The following is a 13,755-nucleotide window of genomic DNA, read 5'->3' as shown; positions in this document are numbered from 1 at the left end:
CTCCATCTGAAGACAGAGGGACCAACTGGCTGCTGCCAGGTAGAATGTGGGGCAATGGAGTTGCAAGTTTTTAGCTGCAACTTTTTAACAACATTCATTCAAGTTTCAATAGGGAGAGGGGAAAAAATGGAGAACTCTCTTTCTCAGGCTGGGATGAGGTAGGCAATACATAGTTGTTATTGCCTGAGACCAAGAGAACAGATATTCACACGTTCCCTGGTTTTGTGTTTAAAGAAAAAAGTAAAACAACAACAAAAGAAAACAAGAAGATAACTCCAAACAAAACCAAACGTAAATCCCAGACTTGAGCAAAACTATCGTGCTAATACTTTATGAATGGGGCTTTTCTCACAAGTCTTCTAAAATCACTTTGTCACTTCTGTTATTACAGTTCCAACAAAAGATTAAAACACAAGACTATAGTATTATATACAGTATTATGAAAGGTTTTGACCTGTCATTCTGTAAGTGCAGGAAAGTTTAATGTCCTTTTGAATAATGCTGTTTCAGGATAGAAATCCTACAGATAGTTGCAAGTTGCCTAATAGAAGAGAGAGGGAGTTAGCAAAGGAGGCTGTCCTATACTTAGTCATCAGCAGCTGTATTTGCATATGAATCTCAAAAGTTGTCCAAGTAGTTAACAGTTAAATCCTGTATTTCTCTCACTGACTTGACACAGCATGGTTTTTTTTGTCTATTTGTGATTGTAAAGACAGCCACCAGTAAGTTAAAGTTGCCATTATTCTTAACTAATTTAGATAACGTTCTTAACTAATGAGGGCTGTACATCAGATGGTAGAGTGTTGCCGTTAACACTATAGTCATCAGAACTGATAAGACTTGAGTATTTGGTAACCAGATGATGTGTGTTTAAATATTTATGAGTTTGCTTTCAGACAGATCTGTGGATATCAGAGGGATTTGGAGGAAGAATATCTAGGGAAAAGTACATTATCAAGTCTGCAGAAGACTTTGCAGTTATGTTTGATAGCAGAATGTAGAAGACTTGTTTGCAAAAAATATTGCAAAAACCCTTCTTTTTCTATGTGGTAATCAGGTAAAAGAATTTCATAATTATAAAGTTTGGGAGACTGATACACAAGTAGGGCTGAATCTGCTCTAATTGTCACATGTTCTCCCTATAGTAAAGTTGCCTTCTGATGACCGGGACGAACTGAGAGAAATCGTAACGGACAGATACGGGGTGCACAAGTATATGATAGCATTTTACTAAGGCTTGCATGCCACTTATTTATTTTTTTTCTAAAATGGCTTTTTTCTTTTTAGGATCTCTTCAGAATCTTTGGACTTGTCAGAAGCATCTGAAAGCAGTGACACGTTAATTGAAAAGGTTATTCTTCAGTATCGTCCTAAATGTCAAAGAAGTTAAACTTCTGTAGTACTTGCTTTTTTGCATTGATTGAAGCCTAGACCTAGCATGCTTTTCTTTTTTTTTTTTTTAAATCATATGACTACATTTCTGAATGAGTAGTAGACAGTGAAAGCTAACTGCCACAAACTTCTGTAAGCACTAGGAAAAGGACAAGAAGAAATATAGGCACTTGCTGCTGACTTCTAGCACAACATACTGTTTGTCACAGATTCCCTGCCAGCTGAAACAGTTTTTTTGATATGAACAATGGTCATGCTGGTTCCTTTAAGCTGTGTGTGAAATTAAGGGGTATAATGGGGCCTAAAGGCAACTTGGATGTGCCGTTGACCATTGTACAATTAAATGTTCACTGCAGTGTGTTAAAGGTAGTTGCAGGTGAGGAGTCATGTGTTCTGTACAATAGTTTATTGTAGCCACTATTTATGTCCTACTTTTTTAAAAATACGAGTGTCAAAATGGTTTGTGATTAGTTAGAATTTAAGACTTTGAGATGTTTTCGTTGACATAAACACAGAAGCCATTGCTCTCAATTTGCGCAGCAGCTCCTTCTTGCTAGTTTTCGGACACTTGAATTTAAAACTTCTACTAATTCGTGTGTATTCCTCTAGGACTTCCGTATTGAAACTTACAATGGGAGAACAAAATCTGTCCCTCCAAAGATCTCAGAGGAGGCAGAGGAGCACCTCACCATTTCAGAATCATTGGAGAATACAGTTATCCAGACAGGGTCTGCTGTCCAAAAGGAAGACCCTCTTAAGAAAGCCAGAGAGGAACTGGCAGAAGAGGTTAGGAAAAGTTGTGATTCAAAAAAAATTTTTTTTACATAAGTGGTCGTTAAGTTCAGAGAACAAATCGCCAATGTTATCATAAATACCTCTTCTAATCTGTTTATATGAACAGATTTTTTCCGTTAAGTAGTAATCACCAAATTTGAGGAGTGACCACCCAGTTAACTAAACCTGAAAGCATAGAGCTTGAGCAGTTATACTTTTAAGCCATTGTGGTGGTTTTACCTTGGTAGGCAGCTGAACTCCACCACAACCGCTCTCTCACTTCCCCCTCCTCAGAAGAGCAGGGGAAGAAGAAAAGGGAAGAAACAACTCGTGGGTTGAGATAAGGATAATTTAATTGAAGGAAAAAATATTATTAATTAAATAATTTAACTAAAGGGAAAAAAGGGAAAGGGCAAGAGGGGAAAAAATAACAGGCAAAGGCTGTGTGGAAGTGCAGAGGAAAGAAATTACTCTCTACTTCCCACAAACTAGCAATGCTTGACCACGTCCTTAAAGCAGGGCCTCAACGCACGTAGCACACCTGTAAAAACAGATGTTTTCACAATGGGAGCCCACCCCTCCCCTCTTCTTCCTTTTTCCACCTTTTATTGCTGTATGTGACATATGGTATGGAATACTCCTTTGGCTGCTTTAGGTCAGCTGCCCTGGTGATGTTCCTTCCTCACCTTTTGCCCACCCCCAGCCTGCTGGCTCTGGTGGGGTTAGAGGGATTCCTGATGCTGTGCCAGCACTGTATGGGCTGCTGCAGTTATATGTATGTGCTGCTGGAAAGTTAACTCCATCCCTGCCAGACCCAGTACAGTCATCATGAAGCGAGTAGTGCTTTCAGTAGAATCATGGTATGATTTTTACCACCTTTCGTATTTTAATCTACAAATGACTGCATATATTTAGAAATTAGCTGTCCTTTTTTGTTTCTGAAATTCTATGAGCTAAATTTTTAACAGGCTTGGGGTTTCTAGGCAAGGATTTAACTTTTTTGTTTCCAGTATTTTAGTTAAGATTTAAATGAGGTATTCCTTTAGAAAACTTACTAAATTTACTGTAGCTTGATTTGGAAAGTAAATTACATCTTTCACTGAAAGGGGGCAGTTGGTTGTCGTCTGCTGAGATGTTCTGTTGTTGGAAATGTAGCCTGATCTTCATTCTTGTACTATTCTTGACCAGTGTCTCAAGTATCTTCTGAGCCCATTTTCTTATTTTTAAGATGGATTCATAGACGACTAGGGAGCTTCAAATCAAATTCTGATTTCACTCCTGTGTCTTAATTTTATGTTTGTAGGTCACTGTGCTCATTTTTAAGCCCAAACAGTAAATTGCAGACGAGTCAAGAGGTTCCAGATTCTTCAGATGATTTGGAGAATGGGATTTGCTTGGGTCCATAGGCTGGCAGAAACAAAGAAGTTACAATTTTGTTTTATCAGAATTTGCGCTTTTCTAACATCCTACAGGTTGCAAAAACCGTGACATCTGAGTCACCTCAGAGTAGTGGAGGAGAAGGAATAACATTAGAAGATCTCATTAGCTCACTGACTTTTAACCCATTTTTGACAAGGCAACAAATTCCGCGAACTCCTGAAAATCTGCGTAAGCCTAAACCCTGCTTTTATAATACTCTGTCACTGATTAGAAATGTGATTAATTCATTGACATTGTAGATACCACACAAGAAGAAAAGAGTAATTCATTTAGTGAAGCTGCAAGTTATCTTAACTGGCTCCTTTTTGTGTAACACAGTGTACTATGACTAATGAACACACTGTAAATTTGCTTTAACGTGGATGTGCCCTGTGTGTGGAGTCCCCTTTCTGTTGTGGGGCAAATGGCTGGGAAAACTAGCGTAAGCAGTATAAAGCAGTTATTACATCCTCTTTTGTGGATTGTTTATGTCACTAAAGTGACAGAAGAGAAATACACTGATGGAGTATGAAAGAACTAAAATTTTACCTGGGTTTGTTTCATTTAGTTACTGAAATCAGAAGCTCATGGAGAAAAGCTATTCAGACTGACAACTCATCAGACATAGAGCTGGCCCCAGCTGAAGTCATGACAGAAGAAGCTCCAATGGATGCTAGTCCTTCAGTGCGGAATAAAGCAGATCATACTTTAGTCTGGTCTACCTCTTCATCTCCTGTACCTGACTTTGATTCTCCCTTGTTAGAAACAAAGTCCCAACTAAGTTGTACAGAATTTACAGCTCAGAACCAGATGAGGATAAATAATGTCAGTGGATGTCCAGTTTGGGAAACATCTAGAGTGCAAGAGAATGAGAGTGATAAAGAACAGGAATTGGAGCACACTGTTTTGAGCAGAAGTTTTGTAGAAAAGACAGAAGAATCTACTTGTCTAGATGTAGAGAACAGTGTAAATACTCCAGATATTTTTTCAGAAGGCAGTAGCAAAATAAATACTGTACCCTCAAACCAACTTTGGGATTCTCTAGTGGGTAGAATTCTGCAGTGGGATGCACCTTCAGTGTTAAGTTCTGACAACTGTGAAGTAGCCGAGGCAGGAATACTGCATGAGACTCTTCCAAAAGAATTTGATAGCATAGATCCTAATAAATCTACAAGCTCGGAGTCTGATTTTGATGTATTGAACAGCAAGGATGTACCAGGTAGTACAAAAATTAAAGGCTGTGTTCAAAAATCAAATCTAGATGTACAGTCTCTGTTCAGCAGATACGAAATGCTGGAAAAGAATGCGTCTGGAAATAGAGAGAAACTGCATCAGACACATACTGGAGATGAATCTATAAGTTATATATCAGACCTAAATCTTAGAGCAGAAAAAGAAAGAGATGATTTGAGCAGCGCTCTGGATCTGTTCAGGTTGGATGAAGAATTTACCAAGACACCATCGCCATTATCTTTTCCCAAAGGAAATCATTCCCTGTCACCTTTGCTGGTGTTCTCTCAAGATCTGGAGGAAATGGCATCAAGGATACACAAAATCCCATTAGATTTAATACATAAACTGAAGGGTAAGTGTCCATGTATTTGTGATAAAGTAACAAGGTGTTGTCCATTTTGACTCCAGATATGCTCCCATAGGTGTCCTACTCTGAACAGCTGAACCTTGATAGGGAAGTGTGGGATGAAAGATTATTTGTATGCTTATTCCCTATGGAAGATGAGACAAAAGCAAAGCAAACAGGCTTCCTTTCTCTAGTTTTATCAGCATCTTGCAAGTAGGAGAAAAGTTATTGTTGACTTTCTAAGGAAATCTGCAGCTGAATCTGAAATTAAATTCTGAGAATTCATGAGGTTGATATGAAATAATGTTTACTCTGAGCAAATTTGGCTATTTAGAAATGCACTGTAGGTAACTGGAACTTTTTTGGTTTCAGTCAGGTGTTCATAGTCTATAATACTTACTGGTACACTTTTTACTATGAAATATTCCCATCCCTGGAAGTGTTCAAAGCCAGGCTAGATGGGGCTTTGAGCAACCTGGTCTAGTGGGAGGTGTCCCTGCTTATGGTGGGGGGGGGGGAATCAGGTGATCTTTAAGGTCCCTTCTAACTCAAACCATTCTATGGTTCTCTCCTGAATTCCAGCCTGTCCCCTGTGCTTCCAGTATAGTATCCTCTTTGGTTAACCATTGTTGCAGTGCTTTATTAGGTCCAAGGTTGACTTTTGGTATACATAAATGAAGATGAGCCAGTAATAGCTATACAGAAGGTTGTTTCACCAAAACATATTTTTAGTGGCATGCTAGGAGTTTAGCAGAACAGGTTAGTCTCAAGGACGAGTGAGATTTGTGTTTTGCTATGGATTATCAAACACAGTTTGTGATGCTTTTTCAAGTAGTGCTTGAGGAGGAAAGCTTACTGTATGCATGGCTCGTGTTATTTGTAAATTTACTTGTAAGTGGTTTAGGTTAGATTGCTTAGTTCTGCTTTACAGTAACCTCACTTGGAGTAAGAGAAATAAAATTCTGCTGCTGTGAGTCTGCTGGTTACAGCTCTGAAAAATAACTTTGACTTTCTAAGGCGCATAGTCTTTTCCCCCAGTGCTGTAATACAGAACTTAACACTTAATTAGTGTTGTTTTAGTGTATTATTTTGTGAAAAGAGCAGGTGAGGCTGTGATGGAAGTTGATTGTGAGAATGACTGTGCCTTTTTCTTATTTTCCTTATCAAAGGGTAGAATAGAAGATATTTTGGACTAAGCTACTGTCAGTATAGGAGGCAACCTGAGCAAGGCTTCCAAGCATTCTCTTGAAATGGAACATGAACACTCGTGCTATCTATTTTCCTCTTAATTCTGCTGTACAGGTGCAATAAAGTAACTTAGCTTTTGCTTAAATTTGTGGCTGTATTGGTAGCAGATAATATTATCAGACTGGAACCAACTGAAAAAATTAGAAGTAACGTTTTATATGTTTTCTTTTAATATACGCGGATATTTCTGGAACAGTATTTCTGTCAGTTAATTGAATATTACATGATGTTAACTAATATGTTTTTAATTCCAGATGAAGAGCAGTTGAATGAGAAGCTGGGACACAAAGGAACCATCATCAGGATAGAATTTGTAGAGCATAAGCATAACCATAGTATTATAATTATGGTGCACTTACGAGTGTAGTATCTTCTCCAAACACTACCCAGATGAGAAAGAAGCTGTGTTCCTTTTATTTCTTGCTGAGCCTGTGTTCCAGACTGCTTGTTCAAGCGTCAGTTGCCTTCCCTCGTTCCTCCAATTCTATGTAATCCACTTCAGTATTCTGCAAACAGCCCATCAGCTATGTACAAAATGATGTATTTTGTAAACACAGCTTAAAAAATAGCAGATGATGTGGGCATGACATAATTTTAGAAAATGGAAAAACAAAGACTCAAATGAGAAGTAATGAACTTCTTATCAGAATCTGTCTTGCCTTTTCCAAAAGATGTGTGTATTTTGTGCTCTCTCTTCGTATGATTCTCCACTCCTTTTGAGACTTCTAGTCAAGTATTACCATCAGTTTTCCCGGTTGATAGAGACCCCACTTTATTTAAAAAAAAACTGACACCGAAGTGCATATTCTTTTAGACAGCTTACTGAATAAAATTTTTTAAATGAAGTTTTAAAGTTTTATGGTTTGTGATAGTGTTAATGCTACTTTATTTCTGAATAGTAGATATTCTCTAATAAATTTTTATAACTATGTATATTATTATGTATACATACATGTTTATGACATTGTGATGTAGCTAACTGACAATATATAAAATAGGGCAAAAAATTGTAAAAGTTCAAATTCCGTCAGATAAACTATGTACTGCAGGAGTACGTTATGTGTTTACAGTATTTTGAAGCATTTCAAAGCAATTTTGTTTTTCAGTTCTGGTGTATCTTTATCTTTTCTTCCAAAACAGTTGGAGAAAGGTTTTAAGAAGAATCTCAACCTATATACGACATTTTCCTTTTAAAGCAGTATTTGACAGGTTTAATGAAAAGAGATTTATGTGGCCAGTTGTGGAAGTTATAAGGTGGCTGCTGACTGCTAACTCATTAATGAAACTTTGTTCTTGTACCAAAGCACTAGCAGCAGAACAGCTAAGAGGGGAATGCTTCGTAATACTCCATTTGCGCGTTGATCTTGTCATGGTCAAACAGAGACAGAATTGGAAGCTCAGACAATATCTGTGGACTGTCTCGAATAAACAGAGCTGTGTTGCTTGCAGAACTGTTTGCTCTACAGCCTGGCGCTGGTGACTTCACAAAGGCTTCCCAGGTGACTGTCCCAGGGAGCGGTGCCCTGATCAGGAGGGCCTTGAAAGCAGGACCCACAGAGCTCTGGTCAGGACACCACCAGGCCAGGAAAGGAGCTGATGAGCTGGGATGTGCTCCGCCAGTACAGTCTGTACCATCGTTGTGTGCTCTAATGATGCTTCTGGAGGTTCCCAGATTCTTTTCTGATACCACTGTCTCCAGGGACTGCTGCTGCTAAGGAGATTTTTCCACTATAGAGCATTACCTGATCTGTAACCGTTTTTCTTAGCAAACATGCCTCCCACGTCTCCTGTGCCTTTCCACAAGGTTGCATCCTTGAAGAAATGTGTTTGTCAGCTGTGCTCCTGCGGGTATGTAAAAGAGGATGGGGGAAGGAGTTTGGAGTAGTAGTTCCTTGGATAGCAAGCTGCATTGCTCCTTACGGCTGCAGATGTTTTTGACTGCTATAAGTTGCATATGGAAAATTAGAAATAAAGGTATTTTAGAGCAGTTTTAGAACAGTAATGATTTCTTCCACATAGTGCCTATTGAATGTTATGGTTTTTGGTTTTGTCATAAGAGTAAACGTGTCAGAGAGACTTCCCATTTTGGCTTATGTAAGCGGATTGCCTCTGGGAGGAGAGCTTTAAACTTTGCCCACAAACCTGCTTTTGAATAGGTGTTACTGTCTTTGGTAAGTGTTTTATTTAGTACAAAGTGATACTTCCTTTGTAAATATGCAAATTCTGGAAAAGATGCAGGGTGAGAGCTTTACACATACAAGAGACAACTGAAAATAGCAGGACGCATTAGTAGTTTTGTTAAGTGTAATTCTTGTGAGTGTACGCAAGCTCTTTTCTTGAAAATAGTAATGAACTTTAGGCCTTCTGGCATAAGATCTGTTTTCCCATACTTGCAGGTTAAAAGTAAAATTATGATTAGGTAGAAAAAATAATCTTTGACTCTTGCCTTAGTTTGCTTTAAAGTTGTTAAATTATGAAGACAGTAAAAAGAGGAAGATGCCCACACAGAGTTCACATCAGCCTGGTATGCATTATTTTTATTCATCATGAGTAACAAATGCATGTACTCCAAAAAGAAAACTAATACAAATGTTACCAGACTATTAAACTGTATGTTTTAAGTGTTTTTAATCAAAGTCTTACTGATAAGACAAACACCACTGCTCCTTCCATTCTTCATCCTGTATTTACTGTTCCTTTTTTTGATTGTTATTTAGATTTGACTTTGGAACGTGTTAAAGAGAGAGAGAACAAAAGTGATTTGATTATCCTGTTAGGGGGCCACGGTATCAAGGACCTAAATTTATAGCACTCAGATCTGGGTTGAAAGGGATCCTCTGGTTTTGACCAAGTACCACATAGGCCCATCTTTGAGCCTCTCAGCATCCTGAGTTGGAAGGGACCCGCAGGGACAACTGAGTCCCCAAAGGAGCTAGATGAACTGCTAGGATAGCTAAATATTAAAGATGTAGATAATACCTTGATTATGGCTTACCTTAAGAAAAATTAAACTGGATTTTGGATTGCTGCCATGTTCACAGTTCTGGATTAAGAAGTAACAGCAAAGAACTTTGAGCATGGATGTTGTTTGTTTCCTGTGAATACCTGGCCTCTGACTGCAAGTAGTAGATATTAAAGAAAAAATAACTGTGTGCTTTAGGAATCTTTTTTTTTTTTTTTTTTTTAAATTGATTACAGGCAACTAGAAAATTACGGGTTTTGTGCTGTAGGTAGTAGTTCACCTGCCTACTGGTTTGTGGTGAATACTTTAAAATTTTGGTTAGGTTTATATTAGGATGACATCATAATTATGTTGAGATTTAGGATGAAATCCTTCCCTTGTGGAGCAGTGAGGAGGTGGTGTTGGGGGAACAACAGTGTGTTCGTAACAGCTACAGATAAAATTTCGTGCAATGTTTTTGTGACTTCTTCTGTACTAGAGAGCAGTCACACAAACTGGCTTTTTGTAGCAGCAGCAACACTGAGGTGTTTCAGACAATGAGTTTGTAGCTGTTTTCTTTTTTCCCATCCCAACAATTTGTGTGTCTGCTGACTAAAATCTCTGAAATTAAGAATGTACACGGGCAAGAGCAACTGCAAACAAGGCTTCCTTCCTTCCTTGGTGGTGCATATCGGGTACGTTTATGCACAAGGAAGTAATACTGAGCCCATAGGCCATAAGCTCACAGCTGAGGTCATCGTAATGCCTTGCTCAAGAGATGAGCAGTTTTCAACAGTTTCATGGGGATCATTGAGAACGAAGCAGATTTTTATTCAGTGTATTTGATAAGACATTAGGAAAAATTTCTTTACCATGAGGGTGGGTGGTCAAACACTGGAACAGGCTTCCTAGAGAGGTGGTTGATACCCCGTGCCAGTCAGTGTTCAAATGGCTTTTGGGTAATGCCCTCAATAGTATGCTTTAACTTTTGGTTAGCCCTGAAGTGGTCCAGCAATTGGACCTGATGGTCTTTGTAGGCTCCTTCTAACTACCACTGTTCTATTCTGTAAGAGAACAGGACAAAATTGCTTGATTGTGAATTTTGCAGTGTAGATCATCTCAGGTTCTGAATCCAGGCAGCTCAGCCATTATTCAGTCCATCATCCTGTCTGCTTACCTAGTCCATGCTTCACCAGTTTGTTTGTGAGAACGTTAAGGGAGACAATGTTAAAAGCCTCACTGAGGTTGAGGTAAGCAACATCCACTGCTTACCTCTCATCCGCCAAGCCAGTCTTCTCATTACAGAAAGCTATCAGGTTGGTTTAACCCTGATTTCCCCTTCATAAATCTATACTGACCTCTCCAAATTACCTTCTTGCCTGGAATTGGTTTTCCAGCATTGTTTGCTCTGCCATCTACGCAGGGTGATGTTGAGGCTGACTGGCCTGTTTTTCCTGTTCTTGGTCTTAAAGATGGGAATGACAGTTGTTCCCCCCCAGTACTGAGGAGCCTCTTCTTTGGGGGTTGGATGTGATGATCTCTTGAGGTCCCTTCCAACCTCTACAATTCTGTGATTCTGGTTGCCACAACCTTTCAATATTATCTGAGAGTGTCCTCAAAATGATATGGGTGAGCTTGTTTAGCATTTGTGGGTGCTCCATGGACTGGGTGCTCCATCAGGTCCTATGGATCTGGATGTGTCCAGTTTGTGTAAGTTTCCTAATGTGATCCTCCTCCACTAGAGGTAAGTCTTCCTTTCCCTGGACTTACCTGCTAATGTCAGACATGGGACAGCTGAAGGCTGGTCTCCAGTAGAGACCAAGGCTGAGACAGATTCAGAAGTCACGCTCTCGCTGTCTAACACAGGCATTCAGGGAGTATCAACAGCCATTTATAGGAAATCAAGGCTGTTGATATTGAACTAAAATGCAAACAATTTGTGCAAGGCAAAAGGCATTTCCTGTGGCTTGACCAGCTATGCTGGTTTTCCAAGCAGGTTTTCTGCAGTAGGAAGAACAATCTCTGTGGCAATGCTGGTAGTTGTCTCTTCAAGTCAACTTTCAAGATTTAGTCAAGAGTGTATTTTCAGCTGAGTAAGGTTTATTCAACATATGTCTATAGCCACTGGTTCACGAACATGGGAAGTGCTAATATCATAAAATCACGATTTTATCAAAGGTTTACCGTTTATCAATTTGGCAGTATTGTCTTTTTTTTTGTATAGGTAGGAGTGCAAAATTAATATTTGTCATTTCAAAAATTCTTTTTACATAGGCGTAAAGCAAATGTATACAGAAGAGAAGAGTTTTTGTGATGTTAGGCATTCTGAGATATCTTCTTTCATAGGCCTCAACATGGCATTATAGCAGTATACAATTCTGGAAAACAATAAAACATTAAAGTCTCAAACTATTAGATGGGTTAAAATGAAGATAGACTAACAAGAAACAAAAAAAAATAGCTTAATTATGTTGCTTCAAATCTACGTATTTTCATGGGTCATTGAACAACTAACTATACCTTCTGATGGAAGACAGTGTTCAAAACTGATGGGGTCTTTCTATTGAAACTAGGTCAGGGTTATGAAAGCACAGATAACTGCTCTTGATGGGGTTTTGAAGATAGGAACTGCTACATGTGTTGTGTTTCTGAAGTCAGCAGGGCACTTGTGACCTTCAATCCATTTTCAGTTTCCTTGCTAGAATTCTTTCTTTGCTTTTCAGGCTCTGGTAAAGCTTGTTTGTAAGGAAAATAGTGGTGGTGCTGTATATGAGTAGTGTATTTTTGTGAGCCTTGTGGTCTTCTGCAAATTGTGCATATGCCTTTTTGTTACATGGTCTGCTGGAATAATTTGCAGACCTCCATTTTGTGCCTCTAGCAATAGCTGACACTCAATTGACCTATGGCAGTAGTGCCTTATGAGTAAACTTCAAGTGTGTTGGTCTAAATATTTGAAATAGTGTCTCTCTAAATTATAGTTTGACTTGTGAGACAACTTCAGTTCAGGAGCTAGTTGTGGCTGGAATAAAAGGACTAAAGGTTTGCAAGTTGTCATCTTTCTGCTAGACATCCCAAGCATCACAGCTAATGTCACAGTGCCCCTTAAACAGCTTTCTCCTCTGTCTTCCTTCTCCATCAGTTTGGTTACATCGTGAAGAATTTGCTGCTCTTCATTGCATGTATGGAAAGAAGTGACCTGGGGATGTGAATCCTGGAATCCTGGGGATGTGAATCCCCTTGGAGTCACCACATACAGGTTTCTCAAATTGCAGGATGCCTCACGCTGTGAAGAACATTTCACAGCTGCACACACTCGACGAAAAGAACAGGCAAGAATCAAGACTAAGTGGTAGGAGACGTCAGTGGAGTGGCACCTGCTTATACCCTTGCAGATCTGGCTTGGTTAACATAAAACTCGCTTTACCTGTTTAGTATCAAATTCCATCTTTCCTGATTTTAGGAGAATTAGAGAATTTTAAAAGAACAATAGGAGATTATTTTGTCTCTCCTATTTACAGTGCATGTAAATAGATGGCGTTTGAGGTGTATTTTAGTGTTGTTGGATTGGTGCATTTCTTCGGGTAGAACAGCAGTACTACTTACTGCTGAAGCTGCCTTATTCCTCTGGACAACTGTTCCCATTACTCTAGGTACAGTAAAGGGTCAGTGAAAGGGGGTTTGTGAAAAGGATTGTTACTCCCTGTGAGATCACTATTTTGTGATCCCACGAGAGACAATTTTAATCAGCTTGTTCTCTCAAAGTTATATCACTGCATGAGTCGTGTACCATCTGCTTGCTGACTGTAAGATAAAAGCCCAGGATAATGGGAACAAGCGAGAACTGATTGGTTTTGCCTGTGGTTCATCAATGTCCTGATTTTTTTCACCAGAAGATGGCAGCAGGCTGATGTTAGTCACAAACTTTCCTGACGCTTATTGTTTGATAAATTTTGTGATATGGTTCTAAATATTTGGAACTGAATAGTTTGCCATAGCTGACAGTGTGAACATGGACATTGCAAAGCACTGTGTGTCAAGCAGTTTTGTGGCTTTGTAGGTCTGTCTGTCTGTCTGCTGGCCTGCAGTCTTCTTCAAGTCTTGGCTTTTGTTCCTAAACATCAGTGACAGCATCTCACTTGTCAGCATCTCAATAGCCTTTAGTTTGGAAGAAAAATCAAAGCAGGTGGAGTTGATGCTTAAATTAGTTTGTATTTATTGCATATTGCCTTTCAGTTCAGGAAAATGTTTCATTCTGTTAGAATTAATTTGCCTGGCAATAAACTTCAGTTAAGTCTGGATGTACATTTTCTTTGAGAAAGAGAGCAAAATTGGAGAAAGAACTGGAACTGATATTGTATGATGCAGAAATAATTCCTGTTTGCACTGAGAAGCCTATGTAAAT

General features: G+C 39.0%; 1 protein-coding gene and 1 non-coding gene across 7 annotated transcripts in view; both read left to right on the top strand.

Moving 5' to 3' along the window:
• HAUS6 (HAUS augmin like complex subunit 6) overlaps positions 1-13,755 on the top strand; it is a 223,635-nt gene that overhangs the window by 8,791 nt on the left and 201,089 nt on the right. For 5 of the 6 annotated variants that reach the window (XM_050716254.1, XM_050716253.1, XM_035558568.2 and 2 more), the window contains 5 exons: positions 1,288-1,351; positions 2,002-2,178; positions 3,639-3,774; positions 4,154-5,170; positions 6,667-8,399. In XM_050716254.1, coding sequence (XP_050572211.1) covers positions 1,288-1,351; positions 2,002-2,178; positions 3,639-3,774; positions 4,154-5,170; positions 6,667-6,779 — 1,507 coding nt within the window. In that variant the 3' untranslated portion in view covers positions 6,780-8,399. Of the gene's footprint in view, positions 1-1,287; positions 1,352-2,001; positions 2,179-3,638; positions 3,775-4,153; positions 5,171-6,666; positions 8,400-13,755 lie in introns of those variants that run through there. The other variant, XR_007709265.1, reaches the window with a different exon arrangement.
• Positions 1,085-1,214, top strand: LOC118253818 (small Cajal body-specific RNA 8). Its single transcript, XR_004780548.1, has one exon. It is a non-coding gene; the product is annotated as a small Cajal body-specific RNA 8 (non-coding RNA).

This window comes from Cygnus atratus, chromosome Z (assembly GCF_013377495.2).
Source record: "Cygnus atratus isolate AKBS03 ecotype Queensland, Australia chromosome Z, CAtr_DNAZoo_HiC_assembly, whole genome shotgun sequence".
Taxonomy (NCBI): domain Eukaryota; kingdom Metazoa; phylum Chordata; class Aves; order Anseriformes; family Anatidae; genus Cygnus; species Cygnus atratus.
This window is presented reverse-complemented; position numbering and strand designations above follow the sequence as displayed.